The sequence below is a fragment of the Triturus cristatus genome, chromosome 4_1 (genome assembly GCF_964204655.1).
Source record: "Triturus cristatus chromosome 4_1, aTriCri1.1, whole genome shotgun sequence".
In the NCBI taxonomy this organism is placed as follows: Eukaryota; Metazoa; Chordata; class Amphibia; order Caudata; family Salamandridae; genus Triturus; species Triturus cristatus.
The window spans coordinates 800,418,371-800,439,163 of NC_140585.1; the positions used below are offsets into that span (position 1 = coordinate 800,418,371).

A 20,793-nucleotide genomic window follows, 5' to 3' on the forward strand; every position below is an offset into this window, starting at 1 on the left:
TCACAAATGGCGTCCCCAGTCGGAGGTGGCGCAAGGTCTCTTTCAGAAGTGGGGAGAACCTTGTTTAGATTTGTTAATCTAGGAACAGAACGCACGTGTCAACGGTATTGAGAGCTGAAGTTTCCAAGGCGGCTATTGCTCAGTAACGCTTTTTGTCGCGAGTGGAGCTCAGGCCTGTTGTACGCCTTTCCACCCATACCACTCCTGCCCAGGGTTCTGAAGAAGATCGGGAACGACTGGGCCCAAGTCATTCTTGCGGCTCTGGACGGGACACAGAGATTCTGGTATCCAGAGCTTCTGAGAATGAGTATGGATCCTCCGATCAGGCTACCCCTTCATGAGGATTTTCTGTCACAGCAGCAGGGGAGGGTTCTCCATCCGAAGCTGTTAACTCTGCACCTCCATGCGTGGAGATTGCGACGACAGTTGATAGATTTGACTTTCTTCCCAAACAAAGTCTGTAACATTAGTCTGGTGGCGAGGCGGACCTCCACTAAGACGGTATACACGTGCCGTTGCAAGAAATTTGTATTCTACTGTACACAAAGGTCCATTGGCCCTCTTTCTGCTTCGCTTTCTACTGTCCTTTTATTCATTCTAACCCTTGCCTAGCTCTGCTTTGGGAACTCTCGAGGTTACTCTCTGCTCTGTCTGCTTTTTTGCCAGACCAACCTTCTCTCTTTAATTCTCCTTTTGTAAATAAATGTTTAAAAGGGCTGGCTCATCTGTTCACTTGTTTCCACCCACACCCTTTGTTAGGCCTCAGTGGAACCTTCATTTGGTCCTTATCTATCTGATGTGCTCTCCCTTTGAGCCTTTGCACAATTGACAATTGCCCCCTCCGGCTGTTGACCATCAAAACAGCCTTCTTAGTGACAATTACATCCGGCCGGAAGGTGAGTGAGTTGCAGGCGTTATCTTGCTTGCCTCCTTATCTTATGTCCTTTCTGGACAAGGTGGTGCTTCGCACCAGGGCATCCTTCTTACCAAAGGTTGTGACCCCATTCCATCTGTGCCAGTCCATCACTTTACCCACCATCTTTGCCCCCTCCCATCCTCCTTCTAAGTTAGAGCCGCGTCTCCACCTCTTGGACCCAAAAAGAGCATTGTAATTCTACATGACCGCACAAAGGAGTTCCAGGTGGATGACCAGCTCTTTGTGGGGTACGTGGGAGCAAAGATGAGGAGAGCAGTGCAGAAAAGGACTATCTCTTGCTGGGTCCTTCTCTGCATCAAAATCTGTTACGCTTTGGCAAAGAAGCACCCCCTGAGTGATTAAGCCACCCGACGCCACGCGCAAGGGGTATTGCTCAGCAAATGTTTCCAGATCTAGACTGACACCTGGGAAATTCAAAGGTAAGGAATCTGCCACTAGATGGAGTCTCTACCAGATAATGCGTCACTGAAGGTAAGCAACTTGTTCATTAAGTTGTGCCACCGGAAAACAAGCTGACCCCTGCCTGGAAGAATCGCAACTCATTTAAGCAGGAGATTTGGAGTGACCACAGCCATTCATGTGAATACATCTCTACAGGTGATTTTTATTCTTTTATGTCAGCAGCTAGTAAGATACCATGCCGATTTGCACGCTCTTACTGGCTTGATGTGCCATCATCACAGGCAATCACTGATCTGTACTTTGTTCAAGACATGCACATTTATGAAGGCTGCAATGCCAGAGGCTGCAGTCTTCAGCTTGATATCTTACATTTTCTTTTTAAACTTGCCCATAGCTATGGTGAGACAGACGCTAAAGGGCTGGTTTGTGCTTCTATAATTTGACATGGCCGCGTGAGGAGGAATGCGATGTACTAACATTCGCTCCCTTGTTTTTGGGGGGGGAGCAGGCCAGAATATGAAATGTACATGGCATGTTGTTAAATGTTGTTTATGTTTTCTCTAAACTGCCAAATGTATTTAAACCAAGGCAGATTTCCAGTCCGGCGTAAATATTTATATGATGTTTGTATATGAAAGAAATTAATGAAGGAGAAATATAATATTTTACATATCTATATACGTTTTTCACAGAGCCTCGGAGCAGCACACTTTTTCCTCTTGCACAAGTGTGTGTGTGAGTGAGTGTGTGTGTGTATTGAGAGAGATTGCAATGTCATTGATCTTATTATACTATATCATTTCAGATTAGAATTGGAAAACAGAATAGAAGTTTTGGAACGAGAGAAACTGGAAAAAGACTCAATGAGGATGGCAGATATAAATCAGTTGGAAGAAAAATTACGTTCTGCTCAGATGACTGAAGAGAATACCAGGAAGGATCTTCAGACACTCAGGTTGGATGTTTGTGGAGCAAGGCCATGTTAAGAAAAGATCAAATGATTACTTTTTTTTGTGTGCTTAAAGTAAATCTGCCCAATTTTGGACAATGATAGTAACAAGATGTTACTAAATGCATGCCTTGACCACCATTCAGTAATCTGCAAGTGATAATTCCTGGATAGCAGTCTACTCACTTTAATGTAGTTCTAATGATGTGCACTTTACATCTTGTAGATCGAAAGTTCAACAACAAACCATTTACATTGAACAGTTGGAAAAAGAGAGGAATGAGGATGAAAATCTTAAACAGGCAAGTGTGCATTGGGTAGAATTAACTGTTGATGTGATTGGATTACTTTTTCTCTTGGTGTTTTGAATTTGTTGCACTTTTGCACTTCTGTCACTGCATATTGATTTAGGGCCTCATTTAAAGTTTGGTAGACTGGCTGCCAGACTACTGTGCAAAGGAGCTCTTGCTTTTGCTGGCTTTACAATAGTGAACAAGCAGAGAAAATTTGTGAAAAGTGCTTTCACTGACACAACAGGTGAAATCCTTTTAGAGAAAGTGCAGTGATGGTCAGTCTGCCATGCCATGGAGGTCTGTGAACCTTTTTTTGTTTGTTTTTAATAACAAAACCCCCCATTACACCTTCTTTGTTCATAGGTTGACAGTACATTTGCCATTTGTTTGGCGAATTATGCAAATATGAAGTTTTAATTGGGTAAATCTGTGATTGGCATGTTTTGTATTGTTTTTCTAGATTAATTTTTAATAGGTGGTATTTATTGTTTTGTATTATTTTTCTAGATTCATTTTTAATAAGTGGTATGTTTTAGATACTGCGGTTTGTAGGAATAATGAACACCAGTGCCTTATGGGTGTGGTGAGCAGCAAATACATGTGGCCTGGACTGGTTCAAGAATGCATCTTGGTGCCGTAGAGATGAACCTGTGAGAGTCTGTAATTCATTTCTCTGTGTTATTTAGTGCTTAATGTTATGTCGTTTTTACCACTGGTGTTGTGGTGTGCTTCTACATAATTTCCCCAAAACAATGAATCTCTATAAAGGCACCGTGAGTCAAATCTTTATATGTTTGTCGCTGTGTATGTAATGGAAGTGTCTAACGTTTTCTATAACATTTGATACCCTGTTCATCAGTGAATTAAACATAACTTAAGCAGTAAAATTAGATATCGGGTTTATGTTTGTAGCATATTCATTTTTTCACAGCACACATTTCCAATATAGCTGGTTCCACTGTTTAAAACCAACAGTAATCTAGCTCCATGTGTCTTTGACAGGGAGCCTAGAATCTGTAACAGTAACTGGTCAAGAATGCATCTAAAATTATAAAGCTGGATCATGATTAGTAGAGTTGTGCTCATGAATTAGTCAAAGGATGCTGGAGAATATTTAGTGAACCGTGACCCTCTACACTAAACACTGTGTGACTAGCCTAATGCGTCTCTGCTAGGTAATCCTCTGCTCTTTCAAGGGCCGTCTACTTACTCTCAAGGCCAACCCTAATGCATCCTGTTTGCCTTGACTTTGTGGCTTGTCATTGGCCCTTATCATGCGCTAACGGCCCAATACTGATAGCCACTTGATTCTTCTAAACAGTAGATGGTTTAGTAGTTGGTAGTTATAGCCTCTGTTCTACAGGAGGCACAGAAAAATGAACACTAGTGAGAGTATCTTTCTGTATCTCTCCTAACTATTAAAACATTTACGGAAAAGTAAATCATTACCATGACAAGGCAAATTGTAATTGTCATTGTAAACAGCTTGGAGGCAGCCAATGAAGCAGTTCAGATCAGCTTCTGATATTTATATTGCACTATACTGTCACTTTTGAAATCTCCTGAATGTTAAATGTACTGTATTAGCTTACCTTTCTTCTGCCATCTACTCCACCTTTGTAATGAAACGGGTGCCATCTTTTGTTCTTATTTTGGGTGCCCTATTAAATGTGCTGTTTTTTATTATTGTGATTCGTTTGCATAAGTGAAAGTCTGTTTTGCATTTGTGTTGTGGGTTTTCAGTGCATAACCTTTACTCATGAATAGATTTCACATTTGTTCAAGTGCATGAACATTCTTAGAAGTGTTCCACATTTTCTGTGCAAATGGAAATGTTCTTGGTGATCTTTGGTATTCAGTTGCTGACTAGCTTTATTTTAGGGATTACAAAACACTTGAAAGAATTTTTTGTTGCTCATTTCATTATTTATCCTCGGTCTCAAAAGAGTGGTAGCAATCATTTACAGTCTTGCAACAGCAAATGTTTTTCACTTTATACCAAACTTGATGGGATCATTTATTGGCTGCCTGCACTGCTGATTTGTGCATTACTCTGATATATTCTGTCCACAGCAACTCAGTGATTTGCAGATTCAGGTGGCTTCCCTTTCCGAGTCTGAATCTAACTTACTGAACATCAATCAGAAGCTCAGAGAAATGCTGGATCAGTTGAAGCAGGAAAATCGGGATGCAAGAACTCAAAGTGAAAAGGCTCAACAAGATGCAGAAAGGTATGCTTTTATCCTTCTTGTCATAAATCCAACTTACTAAAAGTCTCTCCAATCATTATGTGTCATTAAGGATGAGCAGAATTACCCTCTTCAAAACAACCAAAGGAATTCAGGTATTTTCCACCATTTGCAACTTCGGGTCTGTTAGATTGATCTAAACATCCTGAGATCAGCCTGCAATTTTGCTATAGAATTCAAGCTTCTGCAGTTTCTGCTCCCCTGATTCCTGCATGCGTCCATTACTTACCAATAAAGGCATAACTCCCACTCCCTCGCCTTCCTTCTAAACCAATGAGGCCCCTTGTCTCTAATTGCCCCCTCTCTCTTCTAATAAAAATGCCTCCCACCCCTTCCTCAACCTGTATGCGAACAAGCCAAACTAGACACTCAGTTGTGCTGTACTGGGAGAGCAGGAGGGTTCTTGAAGGAATGCGAGGTAGTAGGACTAGGAGTAATGCCATTATCGTTAAGTAATTGCTGCATTACCTCCCATCCCTACCACTCCTTCCTTCAACGAGACATAGCAGTTAAATAAAAACAGACAACTGAGTCGAACAACAATTGCCCAAACACACACAGAAACACCTCTACACCCACATATAGAGGAGAAAACTACATGACCAACTCAGTAATACCAAAGTAACAAACCAAGGGTATGGAGCAGCCCATGCCACCGCCCCAAAAATCCCCACCACCGAGGGCCACCACAATACAGCCGCAGCCATACCGGGTGCAGCACACCCCCAACAGCACACGCCAACAAGACCAGTGTACATAGCTATCCGCTCAAGGCAGCCCCAAACGCTTCACCCCCAGCTGTGCAGGACCAAAATACACACACAATGCGCCCCTTGTACAGACGCCACCGCCACCGCCACAGCCAGACACCACAACAAGGACCTCTACACAGGAACACACACTTTGTGTCAGACGAAGACTCAGGACAAATGTCTGGAAAATCCCCCTCAGACAAACGTGAAAGGCAGAAGGTACCCGAGGCACTAACATCAAGAGAGGAAAACATTCTGCATAAAGGATAGAATGGAATGATCAACCAAAGCCCCCAACAAGAAGAGCAGAAACCGATGCAGAAAAGAATGCACCGCACGGGAAAGAAGGCAATAAATGGAGGACCAGACAAGGCCTCCAACGTCAAACACAGAATGCAACCAGGTAAAGAACGCCCGATCTGGAACACAAGGTTACAGCCCACGGAGAAACCGAGGCAACCAACCAACCTGCAAAACTGCAGGAACAGAAAACAGTCGAAGGTGAAAAACACCTGCCACCCCCATAACAAGACCGAAAAGGCCTTCCAACGCTGGGCACAAGAAAGCTGAGTAGACTGCTTCCCAGATGCCAGCAAAGACATCTTCACAGGAACTCTAACACCAGCCCAACCTCGCCGGCCAAACTTCATGCCGACAAGACCAACTTCAATGCCGACAAGACCAACTTCCCCAATGAACCCAGGGGAAGAACTGTAAGAATAGAGGAGATGGGATACCTGAAGAGTCCATTCCAGACCACCCCATAACAACCCAAGAGAGGGAAGCAAGTAGCTTGGGGTCACCGCGGATCACAGAAAATCAAACAGACACCAAAGCCGGGAGAAATCCTAGCAGGCCGGACTCCCAAATTGCGAAAGAGCTGCCCAGACAGTTTCCTCCACTCAAAAGCACAGAGCACCCCGAAACAGAACAGAAACCTGCGTCCTGAAGAAAAAGCATGCAAAGTCAAGGTCGGGGATTAGGACCAGCCACCGCCCGCCTATCGACAAACACTGCTGTTACGTTCATTCTCCAGCACTCCCAAATACTGTTCCAGATACCTATGAGATGTAGTCATTGTTAGTGCTCCGTGGGGAGACATAACGAAAAAGAAAGCCTAATTTCATTGGCCACATTAATGCGAGCAATCCAAACGAACTAATGAGAATGCCACTGAAGTGACTCCAAAGCTTCATACAGAGATTGCAGTGGACGCCAGCCCAGTTGGGTTAGGCGCAAACCTCGCCCAGCACAGAGAACACCCAAATGCTCGGCCACCAGACTGCTGGTCCGCAGCAACTCCCACCACTCCTTCAGGACCTCCTAACGGGAATCGGAGGCAGCAGACCATGGCCATAAAAACAGTCCCCGCAATGCGACCCTGTAGCAGCAAACAATCCACCACCACTGGTGCATCAAGAGCCATTCATGCTAAAAGGAGTCAGCAAGTTGACCAACTCACTGCCAGAAAAGGCACCAGACCCTGCAAGTCAGAAAAAGCACCTCAACGAATACCACGTCCAGGGAGGGAACCACAGAAGAATGCCCCCATTTAGCTAAACAATCAGTGCACCTGCGGACCTGCAAAACCCACTCCACAGGATCCACCAACGATGGTACTCTATGGGAGTGCATCACCAGATTGTCCATAAAGAGGTGAACAAGAAAACCCCTCCTGCAAGAAGACAAGTCCCCAGAGGAGCTAGAACCACACTATGGGGCACATGCATCAAAGATTTTTGTGAGCGCAAACGGTGCAATTCGCAAAACCCATTTTGCAATGCATGAAAGTGTTGGGGACGCGCAATTTAGGAAATCGCAATTTCTTGCAATTCACTAAATAGTGATTGCATTTAAGGAATCGCCAAAGTTGCCACCCAAGGGAACCCCATCAAGGAGGCCAAACCCCCTAGGAGCCGCCTTCCTCAGAACACAGCCACAGAAATGCCCTTCAACACTGAAAACCTCAGTGGACATGGCCAAAAAGCATATACAGTCCGAGGAACAGCCTGCAAGCAAACTTTCCTGCCGTAACTCAGCAGCCAACAGACTGGCACACCGAACCGTCCTGAATGGCTACCAACGTCCTGCACCAGGGAGCTCATAGACACAGCTGGAAGTCAAAATCCCTGTTGGAAGAGCCCCCACAATACGAGAATCCAACCCAACCGTGGTATCAGGGGGAGTACAGGCCCCAGGCCCAATGGCAGCCATACGAATCCAGGCAGCCAAAAAAATCCAGGCAGCTAGGACAAAGTCCAGGCGAAGAGGAGAACTAACGCACTGCCACACCAAACAGAACAACAACAGCAGAGACCGAAGGATCTGAAACTCCTGCACACCTATTGATTACCATGGTACCACAACCCGAACAGGAACTCGAAGGGCACAGCAAACCCAGAGAGCTTTACCTATGGGGAAAAACAAGGCACCCCCGTACCTATCTCCCAGAAAGGAGGGTACCCCAACCACTCACCCACAAGTGCAGGGAAGAACTCCCAAACACCTTGGGGGAAAAAAGTCCCAGTCAGAGACTCAACGACCGCCAAAACAGTCTAGGGCTAGGCTGCATTCCCATGATGAGCCTGAAAGGCTCTTCCCACCGCAGTCATGTTCACGTCTTAAATCACCTCCAGAGCCATGAGAGGGTCCCTACAAGTAATTTAAATAAATAAATAGATAAACATGTTCACACACCCATACCGAGATACAGAAGAACTATCCTGTCACAGACCGATTTTCAAGAATTTAGAGAGATTGTGGAGATGGAATTATAACCTACAAGACAAGCTTGCCCACCAAATGGCATTAAAATAATATAAAGCAAAATTAAAGTAAGCTTGTATCAGTTATTTTACCAACCCAACTGAGGAGAACAGACATTCCACATGTGAAGTGTTTTCTATTGTTAAAGAGATATGCAACCCTCCACATCTATTGATCTTTATTATTCCCTCTCTATCTGTGTGATAAGCTTTCTCTTTCCTTTGTCAATAAGATAGAAAATCTCTCGGCTGACTTTCTAAAGCATCTCCGGTAGACTAAAATGCATGCTCTCACCTTGATGAAAAGATTAGCTCATTAGAAATGTTAACTCTGTTTCTTCCACCCTCTATCGAAGCTACAGAAACAACTTTGTGGTAAACCCAAATCTGGTTCACTCTTAGATCCCTGCCCTCTACGTATTCTCCTTTCAGTATTTAAAGAAGTTGCTCCTATTCTGGTGGATATTTCTAACACTTACTCGTGTGTTGCCTTGCTTCTGCCATATCCCAGAGAATTTGGAAGCAAGTGCTAATAATATCATGTTTTAAACAAGTTCTTACCCTGATACTACAATGATTAGCAATCAATAATCAGATTGTTATTTTTTTCAATGAGGAGACAATTGGAAGCTGACAAATTTGAGGAGCTGTATGTCTAATGTTGCACAGTTTGCCAGCCCAACTTAATGGAGATACAATAGGTGTTGATTTTCTAGCCCCTGTTTCTACTTGGTCTTCTTTTTTGGTGGCCTCATGAATTAGGACTCCCTCATACCCCCAGAGAGTCTGCCAGAGGCCTGGGGGTGATTTTAAACAACAAGCTGTCCTTTTAGACTTAAGTCAATAAAGTCCACACTAGCTACTTTTATTATCTGCGCACACTACCCACAATTCTGCCTTTGCCACTACTAAACCACCGCAAAAGAGAAGTTTAGACAGTGATCTTGTCTTGATTTGATACTGTAAGTCTCTGTATGTTGGACTTCCTATGACATTAATGAACAAACCACAGCTTATTCAGTGTAGTGCCGCCAGATTGGTTTTGAACAGTCCATGACCTAAACCTATCATTAAACATGTTTGAAATCTCAATGCGCATTTGTCACAAATCCCTAGCAAACTATGGCCTATTTGACATTAGAACTCAGATCACTCCTTGCTACCCTTCACAGATGCTTCATTCTGCTTCTATTTAATGAGCAGCTCTTCCTTGATTCAACAAGTCCTTCTTCGGAGAGCGATCTTTTTTTTACCTCTCTGCCAAATGTTAGATTGCTCTTTTTACATACCTCAGATTGAAACCTAAATACCTAGTCCTGCCCTCAGGAATAAACTCAAAAAGTAGATATTCAACTACTGTAATTGTTTAATATTAATCCTAATCAGCACCAGGCCACGCTAGAACAAGTTTTAATCTCCTTTTATAAATACGCTCTTCATTCAATTAAAATTTGGTAACTAAGAAACATCGGTTAAACAGTCAGCATTCTATAGAAACAAAGCCACAATTCAACCACAATCAAAGTTACAAACACTCTTTTGTAGCCATCTACCATCTTTATATGTAAGTACCAATGCAACCCTATGTATCCACACAGCCACCACTTAACACGTCTCTTCATTGTCGGATACAAAAATGACTCAAAACATTATGCAACCTTTCAGACACCTATAAATCAAAAAGAAAAAATGATGTACAACAAAATATATTTCAGATGGCAGTTATGGTTGACCTAGTCTAGTATGGTTGGTTTATGAGATGAAGGGATCAGCTCAACTTTGGAAGTTTTTTACTTTTAATGGTAATGCTACAGTATACATATCAGTTAAACTTGATACCCATTCATCTTTTATTCTGAATTGTCTTTTTTAAATTAAAAAAATAATTATTGTGCTTTGTGTAATTTGCCACTTTTTATTATGGTGTATGTATTTGTCCCTTAGAAATAATTTGTCATGCAGACTGAGAAGTTGTGCAACGCACTTTGAACAGTCAGTTTGACTAGCAATCAAACAGAGCAAAGAATTGTATTTTCCGTGGTTTTTTTCAGCACTTAAAAATAAACATGGATAGTAAGAGGTTTTTGTTTACTTTCTTGTGAGAAGCATTGTTACATAATTAACGTGTGTACTTATTTAGGGTTGAGCATGCTAGCGCACACACTTGCTTAGACACTGTTGTCCACAAAAAGGGCTTGGAGCCCGCCCATTGCCTACAATTTGTTAGCATCACTGTTCTTTGCGGCCTCCTAATTGGCTAGGGGTGGCCAAATGTCACTTCCGATCCTTTCTTGGAGCATGGACTAAGCACAGATTGATTCAAGTTAATCCGTGCCCGTCGGGTGTTCCCAACATAATTGAGGTACTATTTCTCCCGGCCTTCCTCTCCCCCTGCCTGATACTCCCTCTATAATGCTTTTTTCTTGTTTTTTAGTGCACTTCAACTGCTGAATAAAGTGTACAGTTTCCCAGCTAATGGAATACAGCGTCATTAGTTTTAAGTTAATGCATGCTTTAGGATACCTGGGTCTAATAAAAGCCAGCAGCTACGAGTACAGAATGCCAGCCTCCTCCAAAAACCCAAACAAAAATTCTAGTGACCATAATGTTTTTTGTTCATCCAGTCAATAATAGATGTGAACATCCAGGCATCAGAGGCATTCACACGGCAAAGCTTGTTTCAAAAAGTCATTCCCGAGAGCTGTTGTTTTGGTCACAGGATTTTATCGACATTAACGAAACATCCCCTTCCCCTGTAAGAAGGGGTGTACTATGCCGTTTTCAGTCACTTTTCTTTGAACTTCATAGCCTAGGCTCAGATCAGAAATGTTCTGCCAGAATATCCTGATATCAGCTATACACATTATTCCCGCAGCCAAATGTCTTCCAGCCATTTGTATTGCTTAGTTGCACATGTTTAGATGTACATGCCGGAAGGGTCATAGGTCACTAGGTGAGCAACAATCCCTGCAATCACAGAGTGAGCAATAAAAGCGTTGTTCCTCTGCAACATTTTGAGAAAGTGCCCTCTTTCTGCATGGTAGCCCTCACTTTTTGCTGAACTGCTGATGTGTTTTGACTGAGTTTCCCCTGGGGTCCTGCCAATCAGGTACCCAGGGCCTATGTTTATTCCCTAAAACGGCATCGAAAACCATAACCATTGGCATCTCTGGCCACAGGTCAGCCCCTGGTAAATGGTGCCACAGGTACCCAGGGCCCTAAGACAAGGGAAGACCTCTAAGGGCTGCGGCACTTATTGTGCCACCCTTAGAGGCCCTGTACCCTTACACTCACACACTGCCTTTAAAGGCTGTGTGTTTTGGTGCCGAACAAAGTGAAGAGTCGACATGGCACACATCCCTATGTGCCATACCTACAATCCACTGCCCTGTCATAGATCAGTCACTCCTCTAGCTAGGTGCACTATACTAGTGGTGAAGGTACAGGTGCATGAGCCCTGTACCGCTACAGTGTCTAAGTCCATTCTTAGACATTGTAAGTGTAGTGCTGCCATTAAGAGTATATGGTGCTGGGAGTCTGTCATTTTGAACTCCACAACACCATAATGGCTACACTGAAAACTGAGAAGTTTGGTATCAAACTTCTCAGCAAATTAAACCCACACTGTGTGGAGAAGTGTGGCTCACTGGTTAGAGAAGGCATACCCTGAAGCAGAGGTCAGACCCGGGACCAGGGTTCAATTCCCGACGCGGCAGGGTCTGAGCCCAAGTGTCCACGGACTCGATAATTCTCACTTCGGTGCCTACTCGAATCATGGATTCACACTCTGCAACTCTGGGCAATAGCTTGCTTAATCTCCACTACGGCCCCCCCGCGGCGGGATGCCTGGCTTTCACCTTGGGGATGCCCAGTACGGGTTATCTCACAGGGAAAAGCCAGGACGGGTTCCCAATGCAAGCGCCGAGATGCCCAAGGGTAAGTCGAGCGCTATATAAGAACACACATACATACATACATACATACTGATGCCAGTTTTAATAACAAATGCACACAGAGGTAATCTTAGAGATATCCCCTGACAAATGACCTACCACTAGTGTCCAGGCGGAGTGGCTGCTTTTAGCTGCCACCACCAGACATGTTTCTGGACCCCTGGGTCGAGAGTCTGCTGCTCTCGGGGGCCTGAAACAATGCACATCCTGGGAAGAGGTGCCAAGCTCCCTCCCCCAGAATGGGCAGGGTCCACGAAAGAGTAGCTTCAAAGGCTTTGGCTTTGACAATGCTTGTTTTTAAATATATTTGTTTTACTGTTGGCAAGCATTTACAAATGAAACTCATTAGAATCATATTTTTAAATATTCAGCATGGTTCCTTTGTATGCCTTTTATGGTACAAATGTAGGTAGCAGATTTTATAGCATGTTTACCAATTATTATATTTTATTTTTATTATTGAGTTACATTTCTTTAACAATGTTAGTGTTCGGGAACAGTATCCAATCAAAATTTGATGCATTTTTAAAATAAATTGTTTGGTGATGTATGTCTGGTATGGATTGTGACCTTTCAGTTATTTTACTAATCATATTATTCTAATTAGTCAAAAGAAATTACTTTAGTTTGTAAATAAATCACAGTTTCAGTCATTTTATATCTTATGTTGGTGACACACCAACTATTAGGCACACTTCCTGGTTAGTGTTCTAAGTAGTAGCTGGTCTATCTTGGGAATGTTTTAAAAGCAACGTTCATTATTTGGTCAGCCTGTGAGTCTGGTCTACCTTAATTCTGGGGAAGACTGTCTTGTCTTGATTTGATTACTGTACTTCTCTGTGTGTTGGACTTCTATGACATAAATGGACACACCACAGCTTATTCAGTGTAGTGCTGCCATATTGCCTTTAAACAGTCCATGACCTAAACTTATCATTAAACATGTTTGCAATCTCAATGCGCATTTGTCGCAAATCCTTAGCAAACTTTGTCCCATTTCACATTGGAACTCAGATAACTCCTTGCTGCCCTTCACAAATGCTTCATTCTGCCTCTATTTAATTAGTAGCTCTTCCTTAATTCCACAAGTCTTGCATCGGGGAGAGATTTATTTTTTACCTCTGCCAAATGTTAGATTGCTCTTCTTCCTTACCTCAGATTAAAACCCAAATACCTAGTCCTCCAGAAGGAAATCAAAAAGTAGATATACAACCAATGTCATAGTTTAATATTCACCCTAATGAGCACCAGGACACTCTAGAACAAGTATTTATCTGCCTTTATATGCATGTTCTTTATTCAATTAGAATTGGGCAACAAAGAAACAACGGTTAAACAGTCAGCATTATATAGAAGCAAAGCCACAATACTTCTCAAAACAACTACCATCAAATTGACAAACACACTCTTTCGTAGCCATCTACCATCTTTAAATGTAAGTACAAAAAGAATCCTATGTATCCACACAGCCACCACTTAACACGTCTCTTCCTTGTCACGTACCAAAACTATTCAAAACATTAGGCAACCTTTCAGACACCTATAAATAAAAAAGAAAAAATATGACAAAGCCAATAGATCTTGCATATGCTAGACCTTTGGCTTTGACAATGCTTGTTTTAAAATATATTTGTTTTACTGTTAGCAACCATTTACAAATCATATTTTGAAATGTTTACCATGTTTCCCTTGTTCGCCTTTTATGGTACAAATGTAGTAGCAGATTTTATAGCATGTGTACCAATTAATATATTTTATTTTTATTATTGAGTTACATTTCTTTAACAATGTTAGTGTTCAGAAAAAGTATCCAGTCAAATTTTAATGCATTTTTTAAAATAAATTGGTGATGTATGTCTGGTATAGATCGTGAACTTTCAGTTATTTCAGTAAACTTTTTCTAATTAGCCAAAAGAAATGACTTTAGTTTGTAAATAAATCACACATTCAGTAATTTTATATCTTATGTTTGTGACACAACAGGTGTCAGACAAACTTCATAGTTAGTGTTTTCATTAGTGGCTGGTTTATCTTGGGAATTTTTTTTAAGTAATTCTCATTGTTTGGTCAGCCTGTGTGGCTGGTCTACCTTAATTCTGGTGAAGGCTGGATCCTAGGAGATTTCTGGGCCTTTTGGCTGTGTAGTATTCTGTTGAGTGCAGCTTAGAAATGGATTTTGGTTTTGCAGGAGTTTTGGTGTCGTTCGAATTATGGATTTTGTAATCTGAGATGTAGTGCAGTACTTCCATCGTTAGAGAATATTTTTAGTTTGCGGCATCCGTCTTTTTTTTTTTTTAAATTAGGAACGTATTAAAGAGTAAGAACGCATGTATATGAATCATTAAACCGATGCATTGTAGATTCATACAATGCATTATACACTTTGCATCATACATTAGGCTGCAGTGTTGCAAAATTCATTTGAATCCATACCCTACTTAAATAGTTGCAAATACTTTCCTAGGAAAACCAGAAGAGTTTCGGACCAACCGTTGTATAATTCTATCCCAATTTTTTTTAGCTTTCCCCTTTGGGGACTGGTTTAAACAACTGAGATTTCCAGACCACAAAGAGAAATTAATTCCTGCCATGCTTTATGATCTGGTGGAACCTTCTGGATCTGAATGCTCACAATCGCTGGTGGAACCTTTTCGCTCTCACTGTGCACAATGTCTTTCCAACTGCAATTCCCATCCCCACTGCGCAAGCCCATGGGGTCATTACCCTGCGACACACCACCACAGCAGCTCTTTGCCTCTGGTTCGAGGAACTCTGGCAGGTGGATTAAGTTCCCCTCATGCAGCGTTTGTTTCTCCAACATACGAATATGCCTTTTTGAACTCAATAGGCATTTGTTGTGTAAGATTCCCTGGGGATCGGCTTCCTGATTGCACAAATCCCACGCACTGCGTACAATTCCCAAGCGTACTTGTCTTGTTTTTCAAAATACATTAATTATTTTTCCACTTGTCCTAGACTATATACCCACCTCAGTACCACCTGTCCTGAAGAGACCTCTAAAGAGTAAGAGGTTGATACAATACATTCAAGGAAACAGGACCTCTAAGTCTAGCAAAATAAATATCTCCAAGGCCATACAACCATCACAAATCAATAAAAATCCCCAGAAGGTAATGGTGTCCACACCCTTGATTCATAACATTGAAAGTGGGGCTCATGAGTATTCTATACTGGCTTTGTCAAACTTCCCCAAGTAACTATCTCCAATACTGGATTTGTGATCAATGATGTCCTTCTTTAAAAAAACAGATATTTATGGACCGCAGTTGGTTGAACTCTAAATGGATTCCTGTGAACTCAGAGTTATCTCAACAATTTTTATTTACATTCTTTCACTCATTCTACTCACACTGGTGAAGGTTCTGACAGCTTTTTTGTTTGGAACCCCATAGATCGCTTGATCTAAATGATTACACTGATTATAGTTGTGAATTACATGAAATATGTAGTGATTGTGCTCTCTGATGTGCAAAAATGTAATAAGAGACAACTGAACCAAAATAAAATATGTAATTGTGATTTTTCCACTATATACAGTAGATTTGCTTGTATTGTATAAAACCTGCAGTGCGACCTGCCAGAACAACCCCTTTTTGACAGATAATAGATAGATATAGGGCAAGTAGATAGCAAGAGAGGTCTTGTACACTTATATGAGAGCACATTGAGGAAGATGGAACAAAACACTGTGATGCATATATCTCTGGTAGATTTTACCCAGTATGTCAGGGTAGCCACCCAGCTCGCCTGGATTCAAGTAGATGTTATCGACCCGTTCATGTTCCCATTATGACACTGATATTCATCCTGATCACCCGTACCTTCAGGTTCAACGGTTTCTTTATCAACCAAATACAGCTGAAATACACCCCAGTAAGTCTTTGGCTTAGATTGCAGCGAAAGAAGTTGCAATGAATCATGTCTCTTGTCCATTCCTCAATTGTGGGAATCGGGCCCCTGCCCCACCTCAATGCAACATGCCTCTTCAATAGCAGGAGAGCCATCGTCACCAGCTGCCTAGAGTCTTTATCTATAGCTTTGGTGTAACCTAGGAGGGCTAAATACGTGTCAGGGACCAGTTTGAGGCTGGTAATATCATTTAACGTCTGGAATATTTCACCCCAGTACTCTAAAATGCTGGGGCAGCTCCAGGCCAAGTGTATAAAGTACGCAACTCGCTGACCATATCTATGCAAACGCTCTGGAGTGTAGTATATTCTGTTGATTAATTTAAAGTGTATGAGGCGGTGCCTACCATTAATCGATACCTTTTTCGTAATTTCACAACAGTATTGCCATTCTTTGTCCCCAATAACCTGCCCCAGGTCACTTTGCCAGTCTTGCCTAGGATTTGAAAATAGCAGACTCCTAATTGCTTGGTAATGTTATAAATTCTGGAGATTACATTTGAAAGTGGTGGGGTTTTAATGACATAGGAGAAGGCCAGAGCTTCGGCCGTTTCCTGGAGGGAATTCTCCAATAGTGCCTTCAACGCATGTTGTAATCTGACGTACTAGAATCGAACCAATGGTGTAGGGGTAGAACCTTCAACTGCCAGTTGCTTCCAGCTCCGAAATTCTTCCCCCTCGAAGAGGTCTCGAATAACAGTAACATTAACTTTGGTCAGGGCTTTGGTTACCCCACCATCTATACTAGAAGGGAGTCAAGTGCACCATTCTAGGGTAATCAACAGAGAGTACAAAATAGCGCCTACTTGCCTGTCATGCAGGTTGAGCCAGGCATGTGTGGTGCCATTAAGGGAATCCAGTATACTATGTCTTCTGGTTGGATTTCTAAAAAGTGCCTGGGGCAGTATATCTGCGTCGGCGGCTATTTTCTCTATATGTGTGTGTGTGGGGGAGGCTCGAGGCAGTGTAGCCAGGCAGAGGCATGTGAGCACTGTGCAGCTCTATAATATAAATCTAGGTCTGGGGCGTTAAGGCCACCCATGCAGTATGGCAGAGTGAGAGTCTCCCATTTCACTCGAGGCTGTTTGCCTACCCAGGCTAATTTTATCACGGGGGACCTCATTTTAGTGAATATGTCCTGTGGGAGCACCATAGGGATATTTTGAAATAGGAATAGTAGCCTATGGAGGACGACAATCTACATCAGTGAAACTGTCCCAGCAAGGAGAGTGGTAATTGTATCCACCTAGTAACGTCATCGTCAAGCCTGTCTAATACTTTTCCATAGTTGTCCGTGAGTACGACGTCTGAGTCGGTATGTATCTGGATCCCCAAATAGCAAACTGACTCCGTGGTCCAGGTCAAAGGGTACTGAATGGTTGGAGGAAGGGTAGATGAAGTTAGTGGAAAGATCAGGGACTTGTTCCAAATAATGTTTAGTCCAGACGGCTTTCCAAAACAGACCACTTCATTTAAGACCGGGGTGAGTTGGGTGGCTGGGTCTCTGACATATAGGAGAAGATCATCTGCATAGGCAGAGACTATTAACTGGTATCTCGGGAAGCGCACCCCTCTTTAGCTATCATATACCCTAAGTGCACATGGCAACGGTTCGGAAACCAGGGCATAGAATAGTGGGGACATGGGGCACCCCTGACGAGTGCCCCTGGATATGGGTATCCGAGACATCACCATATTTCCAAGTCTAACTCTAGCAATCGGGGCTTCGTATAGGACCTTAACAAGCTGAAGAAAGACCACTCCAACAACCACCCGCCTAAGTAACATCTCCATAAAAGGTCATTCAACGGGGTCTAAAGCCTTTTCAACATCAAGGAAAACGGCCGCAGCATTAGCTCTGGGGTTAATATGCTGAATTGCTGCAAAGATTGTTCTAAGGTTAGATGTTAAGTTGTGCCCAGGGATGAATCCCGCTTGTTCGATTCCCACTTGTCCCGGGAGTAGGGGAGAGATACGATTAGCCAATATTTTGGCAAATAGTTTTGTGACTATATTGACCAGAGATAAGGGTCCATATGACGAACACTCACTGAGGATCAAAGTAGAGGAAATATGGCTGTAGGAACCTGGCTCTTTATGTGGTATATCAAGAACCTGATATACCGTCTAAAGAGTCCATGGCTTCCCTCACTAGTGGACAGGGCTTGCTATGCAATCCCAAAGTGCTCTATTAGGGGTTAGTGTGGTCGAGCAGCTTTAGGCTTAACACAGAGGAGTGTAACATATTTTCAAAATACTCACAATAATTAATAAATGAGAACATGACTGAAGAAGGAGATCCACGTCAATTTATAAAAATAGCAATTATCTTTATATATGTTTAGGCATCAGAGAAAAATCGTTCAGGTAAGTACGTTTTCCAATAAAAATTATTTTCACGTTAAACAGTTGACACTTGGTGCAATTTCTGAGTTTGGTAATGTTATCTTATGGAAGGAAGAACTAGTTCTGCAAACAGGTACAGTACATGGAATTACAGGACAAATCCCTAGGAGTTAAGGTGAGTGGTGGGCATGGTCCGTGACAGCACCAACAGCACACCCCTAGCGGCATGAAGGTGGCCAGGTGCAGGGTGCAAATCAGCATCGGGAGCCCAATGCGTTTCAAGGGAGATGGGTCGCTGTAAAAAGAGGCTGCAGGCTCTGGCTGGGAAACCAGTCAGGCTGAACCAGCAAGTAGGCTCAGGCCTTGTGATGCTCGGGACGTAGGGACACCCTTTGGTCTTTTTCTCCAAGGCCCAGGAGCAACGGGTGCTGAGGGGTCTTTGGTCATTGGGGTTTTCTTACCAGAGCATTCGCTGTCGAGGGGGCTTGCGTGCAGAGGCTCCAGGCGACGTCGAGGAGTTCAGGAGGGGCTACGATGGACTCAGGTTCTGGAGGGCTTGGGAAACTTATTGGCACCATTGGCCCTCTTCAGCTTGGGATGGAGGTAGTTGTGGCTTCAGTTGTCTGGTTTTGGCAGTGCCGGAGGCCTCAGAGTCTCTTCTTTGGAGTTACTGCTGCAGGACTAGTTGACTTTATTTAGATGAGGGGTGCAGATAGGCTGGCGGGGCTGGGGCCAAGTCAGGTGATCTCTTCGGTCTTCTTCTGCTTTTGCAACTCTTCTGTGTTTTCTCTCTTTTTAGGTCATCAGGATCTCCTTCTCTGGTGCATATCTGCTCAGCTTTTGGGCTGTCAGGCTTGCTGTAGGGGTGACTTACAAATATCATATGCAGTGGTAGGGGACATGGCACACAGGGAGGTGTGACATGTCATATTTTCACTTTTATCTGCACAAAGTCTTGCAGCCTGAAATGGCAGTCGTGCATGTGCTTGGTGAAGGGTCCCTTAGGGTGGCATAATTCGTGCTGCAGCCCTTAGGGACCCTCTTTAGTGCCTCAGGACCTAGGTACAATTTACTAGGAGCTTACAGAGGGTTCTAAAGTTTTGCCAATTGGGGGACGATTGTACAGTTTTGGGGAAAAGCTCTGGCACTGGGTTTCTGCTAATCAGCTCTCCTTGGTTAGCAGAAACCCAGTGCACTTACAATTGAAATCGCATCATGTACCAGGCAAAAAGTGTAGGCAACCATGTCAAAAAGGGCACTTTCCTGTGTAACTTGTCAAATTTCAGTGGTTTTTAGATTTTGTTTTATAACCATTGCATTTTAACTGTTTTTTTCTGTGTTTGTGTGTTTATAGACATATATATGTGTGTTGGTGTAACAGATATATTCATCTTGTGCATGCTTCAGTATCTTATTAACATGTTTTAGCCTTCAAATCCTTTGGTAGGCCTCTTCAGTACAAATGGGATCCGCTATGAAACTGAAGCGCATGTGTTCATGGAATTTCTTAAAGCAGTTTACTAAAAAAACTAAAACCTCTTCAGCCAAACTTCTGTACTAAGTAGGTACAAACTGCAGTGTTTTTTATCATCTAACAATAGTTGCATTTTTAGTATGTTTCACTTTTCAGTCTCATTTGTGTGTTCTACTTTAGCTAAATACTTTAGTACCAACCAGGAAATGCAAAAGATATGGGTGGCTAACCAGAGTAGATGTTCTTAGTATTCCTTTTTTCAGTTGGTAATTTAGCAACAATTTATTTGCACTGTCTTTTCAGTCCAGTGCTCCATCTTGTACTTTTTCATATACTAGGTAGTTATTTTGACCTTTATCTTCCGAGGTATCGTATTAACTCCCATTAGGTTTGCACTTTACAGTGCAGTTGTTGTCTCAGCGGGCTAGTCACATTTTAGCCAGTCAGGTCCTTACACTGCAAAATATATTATTGTTTAACAGGAGTTAGTGGCAGGTGAAGGTCATTAATGATGTATAGATTAAACATTGTTGTGCATAGCGTCTTTTGGTACCGGTGTTTACATTCAAGGTTTCAGTGTCACTGAAAAACTTTGTAGTGCACAAATCATAACTTTAATTTGTCTGTACTTATGTACTTTCTACTCACTTATGCCTTTTTCTATCTTTCTGTTTAGTGTGAGATGAAGTTTGTTCACATAGACTTTCGTGGTGGGTGTCTTCTACCGTCTGTGCCATTAAAGGC

The 20,793-nt window shown here is 42.6% G+C and overlaps 1 protein-coding gene across 2 annotated transcripts in view; it reads left to right on the forward strand.

Annotated features, from left to right (window-relative positions):
• Window positions 1-20,793, forward strand: part of CEP83 (centrosomal protein 83) — a 259,250-nt gene that overhangs the window by 146,272 nt on the left and 92,185 nt on the right. For both annotated transcript variants that reach the window (XM_085653397.1, XM_085653398.1), the window contains exons 10-12: window positions 2,145-2,294; window positions 2,515-2,590; window positions 4,655-4,812. In XM_085653397.1, coding sequence (XP_085509523.1) covers window positions 2,145-2,294; window positions 2,515-2,590; window positions 4,655-4,812 — 384 coding nt within the window. The remainder of the gene's footprint in view (window positions 1-2,144; window positions 2,295-2,514; window positions 2,591-4,654; window positions 4,813-20,793) is intronic.